At 40.0% G+C, this 20,908-nt stretch overlaps 1 protein-coding gene across 1 annotated transcript in view; it reads left to right on the plus strand.

The window, feature by feature from the left end:
- ube3b (ubiquitin protein ligase E3B) overlaps positions 1-20,908 on the plus strand; it is a 56,958-nt gene that overhangs the window by 28,404 nt on the left and 7,646 nt on the right. The window contains exons 13-22 of the mRNA XM_043715495.1: positions 558-721; positions 1,369-1,536; positions 2,769-2,940; positions 3,970-4,088; positions 7,423-7,537; positions 11,126-11,225; positions 12,115-12,234; positions 14,840-15,016; positions 16,022-16,132; positions 20,298-20,435. Of these exons, the coding sequence (XP_043571430.1) occupies positions 558-721; positions 1,369-1,536; positions 2,769-2,940; positions 3,970-4,088; positions 7,423-7,537; positions 11,126-11,225; positions 12,115-12,234; positions 14,840-15,016; positions 16,022-16,132; positions 20,298-20,435 (1,384 nt within the window). The remainder of the gene's footprint in view (positions 1-557; positions 722-1,368; positions 1,537-2,768; positions 2,941-3,969; positions 4,089-7,422; positions 7,538-11,125; positions 11,226-12,114; positions 12,235-14,839; positions 15,017-16,021; positions 16,133-20,297; positions 20,436-20,908) is intronic.

The raw sequence follows: 20,908 nt of genomic DNA on the forward strand, positions 1-20,908 counted from the left end.
GAGGTGTAGTGGACAGCGAAGAGGGTTACCTCAGATTACAACAGGATATCGCAAAGATGTTGTGAAACTTGAAAGGGTTCAGAAAAGATAAACAAGGATGTTGCCAGGGTTGGAGGATCTGAGCTACAGGGAGAGGCTGAACAGGCTGGGACTGTTTTCCCCGGAGCGTCGGAGGCTGAGGGGTGACCTTATAGAGGTTTACAAAATTATGAGGGGCATGGATAGGATAAATAAGTCCTTTCCCTGGGGTTGGGGAATCCAGAACTAGAGGGCATAAGTTTAGGGTGAGAGGGGAAAGATATAAAAGAGACCTAAGGGGCAACTTTTTCACGCAGAGGGTGAAATGAGCTGCCAGAGGATGTGGTGGAGGCTGGTGCAATTGCAACATTTAAGCGACATTTAGATGGGTATATGAATAGGAAGGGTTTGGAGGGATATGGGCCGGGTGCTAGCAAGTGGGAATAGATTGGGTTGGGATACCTTGTCGGCATGAGTGGGTTGGACCGAAGGGTCTGTTTCCATGCTGTACATCTCTATGACTCTCTGCCTCTTCTCAGGTTGAACGAAGCAATGCCTCTAGTCACCAAGCAGTTACAGTTCTTGTGGAGTGTGCGGGTCATTCGTATGCTGTTCCATGATGTGTTGAGCAAGAAACTGGCTGAGACCCAAGACATGGCAAATACTCAATTCTCCAGTCCTTCAAACAACATTCATGTCAAAAGTAAGCATCTGTTTTAATTTGCATCTTTAATAAAATGCAATAATCTAAGGGTTCATTTTCACTGATGGTTCAATGCACATCAAAATTGTCCAGTTGTGACATCAAAACATACAGACCACTTTGGTTTTGGACTCATCTCAGCTGAGGTCTCACCAATTCTGAGCTGGAATGGGATGGGATGTATTAGCCAGGATTCCTTCTGCTGATGGCCTTGTAGATACTAAGTAAAGATTGCATTTTGCTTATATGCTCACTGTCTACACCCATACTTGACAAATCATTGACAGTGAGTTACATGGAGTCACAGACCATATCTCCTAAGTCAATGCTGTAAAGAGGCAAGAAAACTAGTAGAAACAGTATTTGGATTTGAAATTAGACAGCTGTGTGATGTATCTGGCTGCAACATGTTTCTTTCCTTTCTGGGTCTTGGATTGAAAACTCTACCTGACTATAGAAATAGGTCTCCCCCTTTCCTATAGCACTAAAGTACCCAACTGAAATATAGATTGGATGCTTTTCCGAAATGTGTGCTACTAGCAATGGGAAATTGGAAACGTGTTAAGTCTCCAAGACCCAATTCCACAATCAGTACCCAGATATGTATAAAAAGACTTTTCCATATAATGATTTGATTTTTCTTGTAGATCTCTTTAAACGAGCATTTCAGAAGTCTGCCTCCATGCGAAACATTCTGAAGCCAGTGGGTGGGAAGCGTGTGGACTCTCCTGAGGTGCAAAAGGTCTGCAGTATTTGTGTGTTATATCAGACAGCATTGACTACGCTCACCCAGATTCGTCTCCAGATTCTCACAGGTCAGTTTGTATTTTTGGAGTATCCCTGTAAAATCGATCATTTTTTGTGTGTATCAGACAAAATATGTTTCCAGATGAATGAAGTTGCAGCCATATATACAGTGGAAAGGGATTTCACCTCACCAGCTATCTTCAACGGAGCATTGTTCAGCTGAAGAGGAAATGCTTTACCAATATAATTTTCCCCATTGCCCTTTATAATTTATTTATTTCTTCAAATATTTATCCAGTTTTAAAGCTATAAAAGGTTCTGTTTCAACGATTATTTCAACTAGGTCTCTGTTCTTTCTCCTGATTTTTAAAAAATTCCTTTGGTGATCATCTTGAATTAGTGCTCTCCAATTATCAACTCAATGGAAGTAAATTTTTGTTTCTTTACCTTTTTTAAATACACCAGAATTTAGATCAACTGTACTACATCTGTTAAACTTTCCTTTCATTAGTGAAAGTTTTAACGAGTTTCATTATTGCTGAAGTCTTTAATCCCTTTTATCATTTTAACAAGTTTCTTCTGTACCCTTTCTGTTACCTAGGCTTCAATCCAGATTAGATTAGATTACTTACAGTGTGGAAACAGGCCCTTCGGCCCATCAAGTCCACACCGCCCCGCCAAAGCGCAACCCACCCATACCCCTACATTTACCCCTTACCTAACACTACGGGCAATTTAGCATGGCCAATTCACCTAACCTGCACATCTTTGGACTGTGGGAGGAAACCGGAGCACCCGGAGGAAACCCACGCAGACACGGGGAGAACGTGCAAACTCTACGCAGTCAGTCGCCTGAGGTGGGAATTGAACCCGGGTCTCTGGCACTGTGAGACAGCAGTGCTAACCACTGTGCCGCCGTGCCGCCCACGGACATCCTAAAGAATGTCCTCAAAACTTTACACAATACATTTGTGACATTGTCACTGATTCATCCAAGTTTCGAATGACTTTTTTTTTTCAAATCAGTCTATAAAATCTAGATTCTAAAACAGCTTTTTCAATTTAGTTTTTCACTCCAAGGCATTGTATCTATTGACTGAGCCATTACGAAAATCTAGCAAATAATAACAAAAAATATCTTAAAACATTTGAGTCATAAACCGGGAGGTCAAAGTATCGCACTATAAATGATTTTCAATGTGGGTTTAATGCTGAGTTGACTGAGCATTCTTACCTATATTGTATCCAGCGATTGGAATTTCTTTTGGGTTTTGAAACGTTTTGTATTTCTCTGTTTCAGGATTGACCTATTTGGATGACTTGTTGCCCAAGTTGTGGGCGTTCATTTGTGAGCTGGGGCCCCAAGGGGGTCTGAAGCTTTTCCTTGAGTGCCTGAACAATGATACTGAGGAATCCAAATCTCTTCTTGCCATGCTGATGCTGTTTTGTGACTGCTCACGGCACCTGATCACGTAAGTTTGAGAGAGGTTTGGGATCAACTTCGCAGTGCAATGGTTTTATCAGGGACGAACAGAACAATATCGTTTAAAGGGGAGCAGAAGTTGAAGATCAGGACTTCTGCTCTTAAGTACTTCCTAATTTTATAGATGAAATTAGTATGCAAAGCAGTCACTGATTTTTTTTTAAATGTCCTTCCACTTGCCTGTGCAATGTCAGTTGGGATCATGCCCTCCAGACACTCTGATGTGACTGGGGAGAAATATCAATAATAAATCAAATCAAATGTTCTGATGCATATTCTAATAGAAAGAACATTATCATATTTCTAAACCAAACATGTGTTCACCCCAGAGCCAGCCATTCTTAAAATATACTGGAGACTGGAAAATATATGTCCTCGGCTTATAAAGTATGTTTTTGCAAATGCTTAGACCAGTTATTGTTACTAGCTCTTTCAATTAAGTTTGAGTGACTGACTTAATATTGGCTGCATCATCTTGTCTCTTTTCATTGCAGCAAGCCAATGAAGTGAGAGCAACATTGCAGATTTGTAGAAATCCTTTCAACCATTTACTTTTAAAATGGTGTTCATGGCACAATGCAGTTTCAAAGAGTGAGCAGATTTAATTTTATTGATTCAAAATCTTCAAACTGAGTCAAATTTGGTTTTAAAATCACACTTTTCTTGTGATGTGCTGTTATTGCATGTCCATCTTTGGCAATAAGTATGACCTTTAAAGCCCTGCTGGAAATTGTTTTCTAATAAAGAATGTTACAATTGACTCATTATGGTGACAAAGTCGCAATGTTAGCATTTATCATTTAATCCCTAATACCTGTATAAGTTGGAGCTCTGATAGTATTTCTTTGCCCCTTCAAACAAACCCCAGCTCCTGCTGGTTATGTTCCATGGTTCATTTAGTAGTTGTTTGGTTTAGTTCTCAGTAATCTTTTTTTTTCTTTTTTTTAATCTAACACCTCCTTTACCCATTGTCCACTTCTTCCTCTGCTACTACATTAAGTTCTAACTATTATTGCAGGATCTTGGATGATATTGAAGTGTATGAGGAGCAAGTCTCATTCAAACTGGAAGAGCTGGTCACCATCTCCTCCTTCCTGAATAATTTTGTATTTAAAATGATCTGGGATGGCATTCAGGGTGAGTCTATTTCCATAATACCAAGAGTTGTAATTAGCTTATCACAGCAATAACCAAATTAGGTTTATGGAAACACTGGAGGCTGTATTCATAATTAAACATTGATTTCCTCAGCTGAAAGGTCAGTATTGTGATGGGAGATTGAATAGAATGAATTCGTACTTTCTATAGTTTGGAAGAATGTGAGGTAATTTCATTGAAACATATAAGTTTTTTTCAAAGGTTTGACACAATAAATACTGAGTTCTGTTTTCCCTTGGCTGTAGAGCGAAGGCTAAAAATCACAGGATAAATCATCGATACATCACTGAGAAGAGAAATTCTTTCTCTTAGAAACTTGAGTTTTTTTTTATGCATATATAGGATAGGGGACGTGGGTGTTGCTGGTAGGGCCAGCATTTATTGCCCATCCCTAGTTGCTCTTGAGAACATGGTGAGCTGCCTTCTTGAACTGCTGCAGTGCTGTAGGTTGACCTCCAATGCCCTTGGAAATTCCCAGATTTTGACCCAGCTGCAGTGAAGGAATGGCAATAGATTTCCAAGTCAGGATAGCGAAGGTCTCAAAGGGAACATGTAGGTGATGATCTGCTGCCCTTGTCCTTCTTAGTGGAAGTAGTTGTAGATTTGGAAGGTGCTGTCTAAGGGTCTGTGGTGAATTTCTGCAGTGCATTCTGTAGATAGTACGCATTACTGAGCATCGGTGGTGGAGGGAGTGGATGTTTGTGAATGTGGTGCCAATCAAGCGGGCTACTTTATCCTGGATGGTGTCAAGCTTCTTGATGGTTGTCAGAGCTGCACCTATCGAGGCAAGTGGGGAGTATTCCATCACACTCCTGACTTGTGCCTTGCAGGTGGTGGGCAAGCTTTGCAGAGTCAGGAGGTGAGTTACCCACCACAGTATTACCATCCTCTGATCTGCTGTTGTAGCTACTGTGTTTGTGGCAAGTCAAGTTAAGTTTCTGGTCAATGGTAGTCCCCAGAATGTTGATAGTGATGGTAATACCAGTGAACGTCAAGGGACAGTGTTTAGATTGTCTCTTATTGGAATTGGTCATTGTATTTGTATGGTTACTTGCCACTTATCAGCCCAAGTCAGGATATTTTCACATTTTTGTTATATTTGAACTTGGATTGCTTCAGTATCTGAGGAGTCGTGTATGGTGTTGACCATAGTACAGTCATTGAAAAACATCCTCACTTCTGACCTTGTGATGGAGGGAAAGACATTGATGAAGCAGCTGGAGATGGTTGGGCCTAGGACACTGCACTGAAGAACTCCTGACCTGGAGATGAAATGGCTGATCTCAAACAACCACAAACATCTTCCCATTGCCAGGTATGACTCCAGCCATTGGAGAGTTTGCTCCTGATACCCATTGAAGCCAGTTTTGCTAGGGCTCCTTGATGGTAAATTCGGTTGAATGCATCCTTGATGTGAAGGGCTGTCACTGTCCCATCAGCTCTTTAATTCAGTTCTTTTGTCCATGTTAAAACCAAAGCTGTAATGAGGTCAGGAGCTCAGTGGCCTTGGCAGAACCCAAACTGGCATCTCGGAGCAGGTTATTGCCAAGCAGGTACTGCTTGATAGCACTGTTAATGACAACTTTCACCATTTTACTGATTATCAAGAGTAAACTGGTGAGATAGTAATTGGCAGCGTTGAATTTGTCCTGCTTTTTGGGTACAGGATGTATCTGGGCAATTTTCCACATTGTCAAATGATGTCAGTATTGTGAAGAGCTTGATTAGGGGAGTTATTTGCCCCTGAGTGACTCAATGCTCAGAAGTGCACTGAGATTAACAAATTCTTAGGCAATCAGGGAGTTCATAGTTGTTAAAATAAGGCAGGAAAGAAGGATTGAGGTGGAAAATTAGCCATTATTTTATAGATTGGCAACACAGGCTCTGGCCCCTATTTCCTGTGTATTGTGATGAGGGTATCCTTTAACATTTTGAACTTTGTGTTGAAATAAGAAACAATCCTTTCATATCTGAACCCAACATTGAATCTTGTTCAGGCTAAGATGATGATGCCGATGTGAGTAACTCTTATATACTGTCCTAATGATCTTATGTTGGTTGTTCTTTGAAATTAATTTGGCCGCATCCCTAATCTAGTCATCAATGAATACAAGTGCATGATACAGACTGCTCTTACTTTGGATTATTTGATCCTTAAAAATAATCATGTCCATGCACCTCTAGCTGTATTTACTTCCCCAAGAAAAGCATTTTAATATATTGAAATCCCTGATATTGTTACATTCCAATCCATAGGGATTTAATTGATTTTTCTGTGTTGCCTGACATTGTTGAGGCCTTAATATTTTTAATCTGCTGAAGGGTGTTTTTACCAATAATAAACTTCTCATCAAACATGATTAGTTACTAATAAACAACCTTGCCTAACTCCATTAAATCTGAATAAAGTGACAACGTGTGGACAGAGCTATATCTCAGAACATTGGATTCGACATTCAGTGATCTAATGGGCTACTGTGAAAATTGGACATATACAATGCACAGTCTAGTTTCCTTTTTTAAAAATCTCATCATTCCATTCGCAAAGGGCAAAAGGGAAATACTGCAGAGTAACATGAGCATAACAATGAACACTGAGAAGTTACCTCAATACCAACTTCTGGTAGGTTATATTCTTAGCAAGCAGATTAATATCTGAATTTATCCAACAAATGGCGTTTCTGTTAAACTGAGGAAGTTCAGACCAGTTTTTCTTAAATTGTGTCTGAAGGTTTTGCTTGTTCATGCAAACATACGTATGAATAAAGAGATGAGAAAGGCCATTTGGTCCCTTAAGCTTCCTCCATCATTTGATAAGATCATGGCTGATCTGGTTATGGCTTTTCCTTCCTTGTCTGCTTTCTGTATCCTTTGATTCACTTGTCAGTCAAGAATCTATTTAACTTGGCCTTAAAAGTACTCAATTATGTTGCCTCCACCACTTACAGGGGAATTCCACAGACTTGCAACTTGCAAAGAAATAAATTTTCTTCATCTCTATCTTAATTGTTTTTAAGCTGTGCACTTTATCTCGAATCTCTCCCACAAGAGGAAATATCCTCTCAGCATCCATTCTAATGAGACCCCTCAGAATCTTACATTTTAATAAAGTCACCATTCATTCTTTTAAACTCTAATGGATTCAGGCCCAGCTTGTTGAACAATTTCTCCTAAATTAGCCCCATGAATCAGTCTAGTGAACTTTCTTTGACCTATATTGTCTACCAACGAAATCAGCCTTTTGTTGTTAATGGAGAAAAGATGGAAACCTAATCAGGGCAAAATCTAGATTAATTTTTTTTTGGATCTCTAGAAAATGCCAATGGAGAGCAACTGGAGCTATTCCATTCTGTTCATGGGTGGCTCATGACACTGTATGAGCGAGACTGTCGACGGCGCTTTGCTCCCGAGGATCATTGGCTGCGCAAGTAAGCAAACGATGAACTTTTGATACAGTGGGTGAGAGAACAATCCACTTATCTGCAATAATTTTCTCCAAAAAATGATGCAAGCACCAGTCAGGTGGTTAGTCTTTCCTGTCTTGAATGCAGTCTGCTCCCTGATTTTTAAAAATGGCCAGATGTAACAAATGTCTTATGGAAATTACCAAGGATGTACAGGTACTGAAAACTCAATGGGCTGGAAATTATCCTTGTTGCTGATGCATTTCCTGATGTGGCAGGGGGCCTTTAGTGTCCAGCAGGTGACCTTTACTGCAACCTATGTGAAATGTTACATGAGAGTGAGGAAGGCCTCTGGTGAGCTGTCTGCCCTTGTGCCTCGTGAGGCTGTAAAGTGGACAATTGAAGGTCACAAAAGTGCCTCATCCCACCATCACTTCTAGTGGTGAGGCCGATGCTTCCAGCAAGCAGCTAGACCTTCTTTGTGAGCCCCCTGAGCTCAACTTTAGGCTTCCTGCTAACTGCCCCACCAGCCTGTTGAACGTGACCCTTCACTGCCTGACTGAAATCTAGGCTTACCTCGAAGATTGCCTGTAGTCGTGCCTGCCTGGTGCTACTGGGATGATTGGCTGCCAGTTCTGTAATGCGGACGTTCCTTTCTGATAAGTGTGGAAATCTCACCTTTAGGTAGTGGGGCATTGGGCCTGCCGTTAGGTTTGTGCCCCATCCCCCTTGGTTTTTCAGTGAGGCGGGTGGCTTTTGGCAGGACCATAGTCTCCCATAAGATTTAGCTCATTGATAAAATTGAAACTGAACAATCGCTGACTAGTGTAATATTGCAAGATAAAAAAATTAGTATAGTACATCTATGCTCATAAGGGACAAGAGCACAATACCTGACCTTTTGGGATTAGGCATAAATTTGAAGAGAAATGAAAAATTATCCTTGGGGAAGATTAGAAATTCTACTGAGCTTAGACTTCATTGGAAGGGGGATGCAAATGCTGTCAACATTATTTCTAAGTGGCACAAAGTGCACATGTGCAAAGGGGCTCTCTTGATCAATTCAAAGTGACAGAAAGCAGCAGAGCCAGTCCCTGGAAATCCGCTAAATTTCCAGAACTATGATCCAAGATTTGGCAAGTTGTAGATGGAGGTTAGGGCTAATGAAGAGGAGCTTTTCCTCACTGGTGGTGACGTTTCAGTCACCATTCCTTCATCTGGCGAGGGCCTCTTGCTGGGGAGCCATGCCTGGAGGCCAGGGCTATTGCTATACTGGTTACCCTGTTCCTGTTGCTCCTGTAGCCCCATCTTCATTCATGTTCCAGAAATGCAGCAGCAGCTGGGCATGGCCTCTCTGCTCAGAGTTGTGTTCCTTCCCAAGCAGCATGGCAGCTAAGATGACGCCAACAAGAGGGTAAGATCCTCTTTGTGGGCCCAGTCTCCACCTGTGCCTCCCCCCCCAACGTCTAACCCTGCAACCACGCTCTGTCTGACCTTTGCTCCAACCCCCTCTTCAACTTCAGCCAGTGAAAAAGAGGAGGAATATCAGCAAGTGCGCTGTTGCAACAGCCACACTGGGGGCCATCTACACATCCACAGCTGCTGAAATCATTGGGAATGGATTATAGTAAAATCAGCAGCATGTGCAGACATATTCTTCATACGCAAAGGCACTTCTGCAGTCTGTGATAGCGTCACAATCACAGAGGTGATTTGTGTTATAAGAGTTTAGTTGCAGCAACCCATGAGATTTTGAGAACAATTATTTAGAAGTCTTTGTCTCTAGAAATAACAATTATAATCTGTAGATCTTATGACTTTGGTGTCAAAATGTTTTGATTCCCACTTTTTTGCCAGAATTCATTCATTCATAACTTTCTCTCTAAGGACAGAAACCAGTTTTCCTTCATCTTGGTATACTAGTGATGCCATAGTTTGCACTGAAATTAATGCATTCTAAAATTAATGTTCCTAAAACAAGGAATTGTGAATTAGAATTGTGGTATTTCATTCCATGCTTTACCATATTTTAGTTGTTTGTAAAAAGTTCTTTATAGATTGCAACCAGTTTAATTATCTATGAATTATGACCTGGTGGATGTCCTTTGTGTTCCTGAGTGGAAATGCTGTTGGTAATTGGGGCACACAAGCTTGTATGATAAAGGAGCTGTTACAGAACGATTCCAGAGCTGTTTGGTGAAATACGTTTATATAATTTCATGGCTTTCCTAATTGGAACAATGCACAGCCAATTACTAGCAAAATAAAAATCAGATTAAATGGTCATTCAGCATGTTGCAGATACAGAATGGCTGCCTCATCGGCTTTTTAGATAATTTTGCTACTAAATATTTAATGGTTTATACATTAATGATCTAGATGAAGGAACTGAGGGCATTCTGGCTAATTTTGCAGATGATACAAAGATAGGTCGAGGGACAGCTAGCATTGAGGAGGCAGGGAGGCTGCAGAGGGATTTAGACAGGTTAGGAGAGTGGGCAAAGAAGTAGCAGGTGGAGTATAAGATGGGAAAGTGTGGGGTCATGTCTTTTGTTTGGAAGAATAGAGGCACGGACTATTTTCTCAATGGGGAGAAAGTTCAGAAGTCTGAAGTGCAAAGAGACTTGGGTGTTCTAGTCCAGGATTCTCTCAAGGTAAACTGCAGGTTGAGTCAGTAGTTAGAAAAGCAAATGTGATGATGGCATTTATTTTGAGGACCTGAATATAAAAGGAGTAATGTACTTCCAAGGCTGTATAAGGCTCTGGTCAGACCAGATTTGGAGTATTGTGTGCAGTTTTGGGCCCCATATCAAAGGAAGGATGTACTGAACCTGGAACGTGTTCAGAGGAGGTTCACTAGAATGATGAAAAGCTTAACATATGAGGAATGTTTGAAGGCTCTGGGTCTATACTTGGTGGAGTTTAGAAGGATGAGGGAGAATCTAATTGAAGCATACAGAATACTGTATCGTCTTGACAGAGTAGCTGTTTGGAAGATGTTTACATTGGTAAGAGAGAGTAGCACCAGAGTGTACAACCTTAGAGTAAAAGGAAGACCTTTTAGAACGGAGATAAGGAGAAACATCTTCAGCGAGTGGCGAATCTATGGAATTCATTGCCACAGAAGGCTGTGGAAGCCAGGTGACTGAATATATTTAAGATAGAGATAGATAGGTTCTTGAGTATCAAGAAAAGCAAGAGTTATGGGGAGAAAGTGGGAGAATGGGATTGAAAAACTTGTCCGCCATGATTGAATGGGGAGCAGACTTGATGGGCTGAATGGTCCAATTTCTGCTTCTGTGTATTATGGTCTGATGATTTGATGCACTTTGAGACATTTAACATAATGAGACACCATAAACTCTTGTCTGTACCAAAAGGTTTCCAATCTTGTTAGAATCTACAAATATTATTTGTGCTCTTCCTTAAAAAATCAGTTTTAAGTATTGATTAAAATATGCCTGACACTTTATTTACATGTTAGGAATATTGATTGAAAGACTGAAACTTTGAATTCCTTTTTGACTAAAGTTTCTTTTTGTGCTCCTTCCCTGCCAAGATGATTTGGATGTTCTTTATCTGAATGACAAACTATTTATCTTATTCATAAAGGGATCTGAAACCTAGCCTGATATTCCAGGATTTGGATAAAGGGAAGAAGAGAGCTCAGTTACTATTGCAGTATATCCCACACACAATTCCACATAAAAATGTAAGTACGTTTATGAATAATGACAAGGTTTGTAGGAATAGTCCCACTTAATTGAATTGTCCATCTAACAACAAACCTCCTAAGTACCCTGGCTATTGCTTAAGCAATTTTCCTAGTAACTCTTAAAATATAATGGACAAAAATACTATTCTGATTTGTTAAAATATTGCAGCTAACTGATCTGGCACACTGAGCTACATTATTAATGGTCTTGCTGGAGTTACTGTGTTAGGGTGCTGCTATTTTAAGTGGGCTGCCAGTAGTGTTTAACTTAAATGCTTCAGCATTACCATTCATTTCGATCAGATAAATAGTTCATCCTAAGCCAGTCTTATGTGCTCTGCAATATCATTCACTTAAACAAGCAATACATTTGATGTATTGATGTCAGTACATCATACTTGAAGTGTATTATCTGTTTGCGTGAAAGGGCCCTTTCTGGTAAACCGTGGGGGTTGTTGCATAATCAAGAGTGACCCAGATTTCAATTTTCATAAATGGTCTTAGCTGGGGAAAGGAGAACGATCGAATTCCATGACAAAATAAATAAGAGTTCTGCATCATTTAAAATGAAATGCAGCATGGTCATTGCCTTTCTATCTTTTATTGTATGTATTTTGACAATCTTAATTTTGATGCACTCAAAATTTGTAAATCTAAGCTCCTTCTATTCTGTGATGTGCTGTCAGATGGTTACTCATTTAATAATGATGATCATGTTAAGAATTGTAAAAGGAGGAAAGCCACTTTGAAGGTTTAATTCAAATTTCACTTAAAAGCTTATTACTGTTTACAGAATAATTATTTGATAGTGATCTGAAATAATCATTTTATCTGTTTGAGTTGTTTTGCTGATTGAATGAAACTTGCTTGTCCTTTCGGTTGTCAGAGGGTGCTGCTTTTCCGAAACATGGTAACAAAGGAAAAGGAGTCACTTGGATTGGTGGAGACGAGTTCTGCATCTCCTCATGTCATCCACATTACAATACGCAGATCCCGAATGCTTGAGGTAACATACCCAGGATATGATACATTGTGCTTTGCTTTAACAGACTTTAATTTTAATATTCCCACTGTTAGGCTTTCTTTTCTCTATTTTACAGATACAGTAAAGAGGTCAAGACACTCCCCAAATTTTCTCGGATAGTATCTAAATTTGGTACTTCAGTCATCCTTTTATATTTATACTTTTAGTCATAAATTTTAATTTATTGTTTGATTGTTTTTTTTTTAAGGAAATGTGACATAGGTACACTGGGTATGTGGGGATATGAAGGAGGAAGAAAGCCCTTTGTATTCCTTACCAATCTTATTGACAAATGCATGCGGATAAAGTCAAAATATGAACATATTTTCCAATGTTTCTGTACATGTTGCTCTACAGTAGCAGTGGAATAATTGAGTTAACCATTTGTATGTGGAGTTGTGTAATTTTCCAATCCAGTGGCCCCCAATATTAGTTCTTAGTGGTTTTTGACATTAAGTATTCATATTTCTAGAAAAATAAATTTAACATTAAGCTTCCAAATACAATGCCTGTGTAAATACTGTAGTGACAGGAGATGTAAAGGCGAATGATAATGTAGACTGGATTCTGCCGTGGAAAGTCAAATCTGTATGCTAGAAGGCTGCTGTTGAAGTGTCAGATAAATGTTTAGGCTTGATGTATCACACTTGCGATTCTGAGCCACTGCAATATTAGTAATCCATGCTTAATCCTAAACAGAACAGAATGTTATTACTCTTCTGTTTGAAGCGAGTTTAGAAGTTGAAAATTGGTTCTCAGGCTACTGCTATTACTGCTCTGAAACTTGACAATGGCACATGCCAAGGGCCGGGACCAGGACCGGAGAATAAATCAGGGCCTAATAACTCTGGCACAGGTCAGGAGTAGCATGGGGCTTGTGATTTCTGTCCCTGCCTTGGAATCTGTCATAAATAAGAACCTAGACTGACCACCTATATGTGGCTTTAGACTGTGTTGTGTGCTTTAATGCCAAACACTAGGTTGTTCAACAGCCATTCTTAATATTGTTTGGATTCTGTAACAAAGGTTAATGAAATTTAAGCGTTTGGCAGGAATTTCAGTGCCTGATGCCTTTCTTAGTCTGATTAGAAAGGAAGGGAAACACTGTGGAACCCTTAGGACTTTATGAGAAGCATGGTTTCAGTAAAACTCATTAATTTACCTGGGAACGCAGTGGTAGTCATGCCTCTAAATGACAATTTGTTGTTTTTATTTTACTGGACTGAAGAACTGAGGGATCGGTGCTGAAATCCAGTTCAGGAAATACTGCAGTAATTGCCAAAGATTAAATGGAAGTGCAAAATGCTGCAAAGCCACAAGTGACTCCAAAATAAGCTTCATAATCAAAATCACAGAATTACTCTCTGCAGGAGGCAGCCATTCATCCATCTCGCCTGCACCAGCTCCATTACCTATTGCCAACCTCCTACGTTTTCCCCATATCCCTGCACACCATTAATATTCAATGGACCATTTAACACCATCAATTGAATGCCTCAATCAAACCTGCCTCCACCACATTTCTGGGCAATGAATCCAAGCACTAACAACCCGATGTGTGAAAAAGCATTTTCTCACATCCTTCCTTCATTTGCACATCACTCCAAATCTACTCTTCCACCATCTTATATAATTTACAAGCAGAAATAGCTTTACCCTATCTACTTTATCCACTTATGATTTTGAAAACCTCAATCAGATCTCTTGGCCTTCTCTCCAGGGAGAACAGTCCAACTTCTTTAATCTGTCCTCATCGTTGAAATTTCTAGAACCATTCTGTTAAATCGCTCCTGCACTCTGTTCAATGCATTCACATCTTTCTTATAATGTGGCACCACATAATGTAATATAATAATGTTGGTAATATATGTAATGTTCCCAAAAAGTACTTGTTTCACTGCATGGAGCTTTAAAGACCAATAGCAAGCATTAGATTGCTTGTTAATTTTAACCAAAAAAAAGAACATGTATTTTTTTAAAAGTGTCTTTACAAATTAATGAAACGTAGTTCTGATTCATGTCGTAGTCAGTATGATTCATAAAATATGACAATCAGCCATGCAATATCCCTCAAGAAATTAGTTCCTAAAACACCTTGTATATTATTTAATGTCACTTTGGCTCAATAGTGGTATTCATTGGTTCTGAGTCACAGGTCACATATTGCACACCTACTCCCTGATTTGACCCTGACACTTCAGTGAGGGATTGCTGCATTGTCCGATCTTTTCCATAAGATATCATACCAGGGCTTCATCTCTTTTTCAGCTGGTTGGAAAAAAAAATCCTATAATACTATGTAAAAAAGATCAAAGGAGTTTGCTAAGAGACCTGCCTGACATTAATTTATGAGCAACACCATTTCAACAGAACGAGTGGCAATTTATCTCTGATGTTTTCCAGGATGTTGGTGTGTTCAAGTTGGCATTTGTTTATTTATTTATAAAGCAACAATAATTGTACTTCAGAAGCTATTCAAAGGCTGTGGACTACTTTGGGATGTTTGGGGATATGAGGGCAGCTTCTTTCACCGTTTTCATTGTTTCTTTAGTAATAGGTTGACAACAGATGTTTTCTTTGTTTCTAGGATGGTTACGAACAGTTACGACGTCTCCCTGTGAACACTATGAAAGGAGTTATCAGAGTGAAATTTGTGAATGATCTAGGAGTGGATGAGGCTGGGATTGATCAGGATGGTGTTTTCAAAGAATTTTTAGAAGAAATCATTAAGAAGGTTTTTGACCCTGCTCTGAATCTCTTCAAGGTAAACCATTGTTTGGGTAAAATGTGGAAGAAAATGCAAAGGCAGAAGTCACATGACCCCAAGTTATAGTCCAACAGGTTTATTTGAAATCACAATAATGGAGCACTGCTCTAGAAGCTTGTGATTTCATATAAACCCTTTGGACTATAACCCAGTGTTGTGTGACTCCTGACTTTGTCCACCCCAGTCCAACACTGGCATCTCCATATTGAAGAAAATGAAATCAAAGGACCTGCTTCATACCTCTGACTGTCTATTGAAGTTTATTTCCCTCTGCCTGCTGTGCTGTCTGCATGATGTCTCAGTGGTTAGTACTGCTGCCTCATAGCATCAGGGACCTGGGTTCGATTTCACCCTTTGACTCTCTGGAATTTGCACATTCTCCCTGTGACTGCATGGGTTTCTTCCAGGTGCTCCGGTTTCTTCCCACAGTCCAAGGATGCGCAGGTTAGGTGGATTGGATGTGGTAAATTGCCATAGTGTCCACGAATGTATAGGTTAAGTGGATTGTCCATCCCAAATTGTCTTAGTGTCCAGGGATGTGGAGGCTAGGTGGGCTAGCCATGGTAAATGCAGGGTCACAAGTTTAGGATGGGGGTGAGTATGGGAGGGATTCTCTTCGGAGGGCTGGTGTATACTTGATGAGGCAAATAGTCTACTTTCAAACTATACTTATTCTATTAATATATGGAATTGTTCTTGCTTTCCCAGTGTAAATTTATGTTTGCGTGCTGCTCAGCTGTATCTCAACCCCTCTTGGTCTCACTCACTCTCTCTGGTCTCTCTCTCCCCTCCTTCCCCTTCTTCCTTTCCATCATTCCCTCCTCCCTCCTGCCCTCTTTTTCCCTCTTCTTCCTTTCCCCCCTCTGTTTCACCTCCTGTGCTCGCTGAATATATGGACTTGGGCGGTCTGTTTTCATTTACTCAGGTTAACCCTTTTAATCTATGTGCAACTCCAGTGCATTTCTTCCCTGCATAGTTTTTAGTTTGCTTTCTCTCTTACAGACTACCAGTGGAGATGAGCGACTATATCCGTCCCCCACCTCTTACATCCACGAGAACCACTTGCAGCTTTTCGAATTTGTTGGAAAAATGCTTGGAAAAGCTGTCTACGAGGTATAAATAGGGCTAGCAAACCTTGTATGAATCAGTGCTGGTTAATAATTTGGCCCACAGAAAAGGTCTGATATCTTGTGAAAAGCTATTAATAATTGTCAGGCCTAATGGTCTCTTTATATCTGTGGAAAACTCCTGTGAATTTATGTTTTGTTTGCTTTATTTTGTTTGAACTGCTATAGTACCTGCCATTAAAACTGCAGGAATGTGAATTGCATTGAAGATGTGGTGATAAAGTCTAGTCGTGGAGTCATACAGCATGGAAACAGACCCTTTTGGGCCAACTTGTCTGTGCTGACTAAATATCACAATCTAATCTAGTTCCATTTGCCTGCATTTGGCCTACATCCCTCTAAAATCTTCCTATTCATATGCCTATACAGATGCTTTTTGAATGTTGTAATTGTACCCACCTCTAGCACTTTCTCTGGCAGCTCATTCTACACATGCACTGACCTCTGTGTGAAAAGGTTATCCCTCAGGTGCCTTTTAAATCTTTCCCCTCTCACCTCAAATCTATGTCCTCTAATTTTGTCCCCCATCCTTGGAAAAAGACCTTGGCTATTCACACTATCCATGCCTTTTATGATTTTATAAACCTCTATAAGGTCACCCCTCCACTCCAGGGGAAGAAAAGCCCCATCCTATTCAGCTTCTTCCTATAACTCAAGCCCTCCAGTCCTGGCAACATCCTTGTAAACTTTTTCTGCACCATCTCAGGTTTAGTGACATGCTTCCTATGGAAGGATGACCAGATTTGTACGCAGTACTCTAAAAGTGGACTCATCAATGCTCTGTACAACCGCAACATGACATCCCAACTCCTATATTCAATGTTCTTACCAAAGAAGGCAAGTGTGCCAAATGCCACCTTCACCCCCCTGTCTAACTACACCTCCACTTTCGAGGAACAATGCATCCGCACCCTAAGATCTCTTTGTTTGGCAATACTCCCCAGGCCCCTACCGTTAAATGTATAAGTCTTGACCTGGTTTGTCTTACCAAAATGCAACACCTTGGATTTATCCAAATTAAACTCCATCTGCCACTCCTTGGCCTATTGGCCCATATGATCAAGGTCCCATTGTACTCCTGAGATAACCTTCTTTACTGACAACTACATCACCTAGTTTGGTGTCATCTGCAAACTTACTAACCAAACCACCTATATTCACAATAAAATCATTTATATAAATGACCAAAAACAGTGCACCCAGCACTGATCCTCATTACACACTACTGGTGGCAGGTGTCCAGTCTAAAAAGCAAGCCTCCACCACCACCCTCTGTGTCCTACATTCAAGCCAATTTTGTATCCAACTGGCTAGTTCCCCCAGATCCCATGTAATCTAACCTCACTAACCAGTCTACTATGCCAAACCTTGTCAAATGCTTTGCTGAAATCCAAATAAACAACGTCTACTGCTCTGCCTTCATCAGTCATCTTTGTTAATTCTTCAAAAAAGCTGAAAATGTGTTGCTGGAACAGCGCAGGTCAGGCAGCATCCAGGGAACAGGAGAATCAACGTTTCGGGCATAAGCCCTTCTTCAAGTACTTGTAGAACTGCTTTAGATTCTCCTTTAACTCTGTTTGTCAAAGCTATATCATGTGTCCTTTTTGCTGTCCTGATTTCCTCCTTAAGTACACTCCTACTGTCCTTATACTTCTGTAGGAATTCACTTGATCTCAGCTAACTATACCTGACATACGCTGCCTTCTTTATCTTGACCAGAATTGAGCCTCAATTTTTCTAAACATCTAGCATTCTCTACGCCTACCAGCCTTTCCTTTTGCACTAACAGGAACATATTATTACTGAACTCTTGTTATCTCATTTTTAAAGGCTTCCCACTTCCCAACTGTCCTTTCACCTGCAAATAGCCTTCCCCAGCCAACTTTTGAAAGTTTCTGTTTAATACTGTCAAAATGAGAGAATTATTACTCCAATTTAGAGCTTTAATTTTTTGATCAGTTCTATCCTTTTCCTTACTATTTTAAAACTAATAGAATTATGATGACTTGCCCCAAAGTGCTCCCTCACTGACACCTCAGTTGCTTGCCCTGCCTTATTCATGTTGCATAGTCTTACACTGAGTGAATGTTGAAGAAGTATCTCCTTTAAATCACCCTCAGGTCAATTCAACATTGAAATATTTTTCAAATCTATACACCATTCTTCAAACTTGAATTCAATTATGTTTCCAAAGGCACTTATCACAAGGAAAATGTGAGGATTAAAGCTTCAGCAAATGCATGAATTAAACAGAGAAGTGAACAAGTAGGATTTCAAAATGCTCCATAAGAGAAGATGGCACCTTTCAGACTCAAAGGAAACAACAGTGCTTACTTTTATATTCTGCTTTTAATATAGTCAGTTAAAAATCACACAACACCCGTTATAGTACAACAGGTTTATTTGGAAGCACTAGCTTTCTGAGCACTGTTCCTTCATCACGTGGTTGTGGAGTATAAGATCGTCAGACACCGAATTTATAGCAAAAGTTTACAGTTTGATGTAACTGAAATGATATATTGAAAAAGACCTGGATTGTTTAAGTCTCTCATCTTTTAGAATGACCATGTTGGTTTCAGTTCTTCTATATGTAAATCCCAGAACTTTTTTGAACTTACATTCTCAAGTGAACTTTAACAATAGGTGCCATGTCAGCTCAAATAATACATCGAAGGTGTGAGGTTAATGTCTGTCTGTGCCCCAATGTTCAGACTGGTTCTATTTCTAATAAAGGGCTTTACAGAATCTTACATGGATTCATGCACTTTTTGAGCAAAATTAAATGTAATTATGCAAGTACTAATTCACCCCACAAACTTATTTGTGGGTGTGTGTGTGGGGGGTCTAGTGGTCGAGCAGGTGCTGATAGCCAAGTTTGGTATCCATGAGGATGGCCTCAACTGGGACCTTGGGTTCATGTCTCACTGCAGGTGACCCCATTGCACCGCGCACACACACATTCCAACAGACCCATACACTCGTGCATACCCCCTCTCCTATACACACATACACACTCTCCTCAAACACACCCTTTCACAGACATATACCCCTTTACACTCACATGCATGCGCACACGCATATATGTTTCTAAGATTCTGTAAATCCTTTAGTTAGAAATAGAATCAGTTTGATCATTGGGGCACAGACAGACAGACATTCACCTCACACCTTCAATGCATTATCTGAGCTGACGTGGCACCTATTGTTAAAGTTCATTTGAGAATGTAACTTTAAAAAAGGTTTTAGGATTTACATGTGAAAGAACTGAAACCAACATGATCATTCTGAAAGATGAGGGACTTAACAAACAATCCAGGTCTTTTTCAATATATTATTTCAGTTGCGTCACACTGTAAATTTTTGCTAAAACTTCTGTGTCTTACGATCTTATACTCCATAACCACCTGATGAAGGAGCAGCGCTCTGACAGATAATGCTTCCAAATAAACCTGTTGGACTCTCACCTGGTGTTGTGTGATTTTTAACTGTGTATACCCCAGTCCAATGCCAGCACCTCCAAATCTTTAATATGGTCAGCTTTGCAAAACATTTTACAGTGGAGAATTGGATACTAGCAACAGTGAAAGCTACAACTAAGGTCACAGTTGAAGGAATAGGTTTTCAGGATGTTTTTTAAAGAAGGATCAAAAATTAGCTCAGCAGAATGTGCAGGGAGAGTAGTTTGGAAAATTCTTTTGCAATCAATGATAGGATTGAGATATAGGAACAAGGACACAAGGATTCCTTGATGTCACAAGGAATTAAGGGCTACGGGGAGAATGCGGGTAAGTGGAGTTGAAATGCTCCACATGATTGAATGGCGGAGTGGACTCGATGGGCTGAATGGCCTTCCTTCCTCTCCTATGTCTTATGGTCTTAAAACAAAGAACCACAAATGCTGGAGATCTGAAACAAAAACAGGAATTGCTGGAGAAACTCAGCAGGTCTGGCAGCATCTTTGGGAGAAAACAGAATTAATGTTTCTGGTCCAGTGACTCTTCATCAAATTCCAAGGACTGAAGGATGTAGGCTCGAAATTGAGCTTGAAGCAGTTGCAGGGCTTAATGAGGCAAGGCTGTGGTATTTGGGAAGTGAGAACAAAAATTTCCAATTCAAATCGAATGTACCCTTTTTTCTTTTCACCCTTACAGGGAATTGTAGTGGATGTCCCTTTTGCTTCCTTCTTCCTCAGTCAGGTGCTTGGACATCATCATAGTGCTTTGTACAGCTCAATTGATGAACTTCCGTCCCTGGACTCTGAGTTCTACAAAAACCTTACTTCCATAAAGGTAATTATGGGAACTGAAATTTGTAGAAGGAACGCTATTTTGCTTTGTCTTTTGTGATGCAATGTCCGAGAAATTGATTGTAGTTTAAGTTTGCTTCATAGAATCATAGAGATGTACACCTGCGACTCTACTATCAAGGAGCTATGAACCTGCACTCCAAGGTCTCTTTGATCAGCAACACTCCCTAGGACCTTACTATTAAGTGTATAAGTCCTAGTAAGATTTTTCATATCCACATTCTCCTACATAAGTACTGCTGTTAGTCAGCAGTGTCTCACAGATGTCCAATTTTGAGTTCCCTTTGAGTAAACTAGACTTACGAATTTAACATGGCATAACTATAGAATTATTACAGAATTACAGTATATGCATTGCAAGCTAGCCATGCATTTTGTTTGGCAGTGAGGAAGTATACACATTCCTGTGAACTGAGAGAGCTCTGTAATTGAATCACCTGCTCAGTGTATTGTTTC

This window comes from Chiloscyllium plagiosum, chromosome 25 (genome assembly GCF_004010195.1).
Source record: "Chiloscyllium plagiosum isolate BGI_BamShark_2017 chromosome 25, ASM401019v2, whole genome shotgun sequence".
NCBI classification, from domain to species: Eukaryota; Metazoa; Chordata; class Chondrichthyes; order Orectolobiformes; family Hemiscylliidae; genus Chiloscyllium; species Chiloscyllium plagiosum.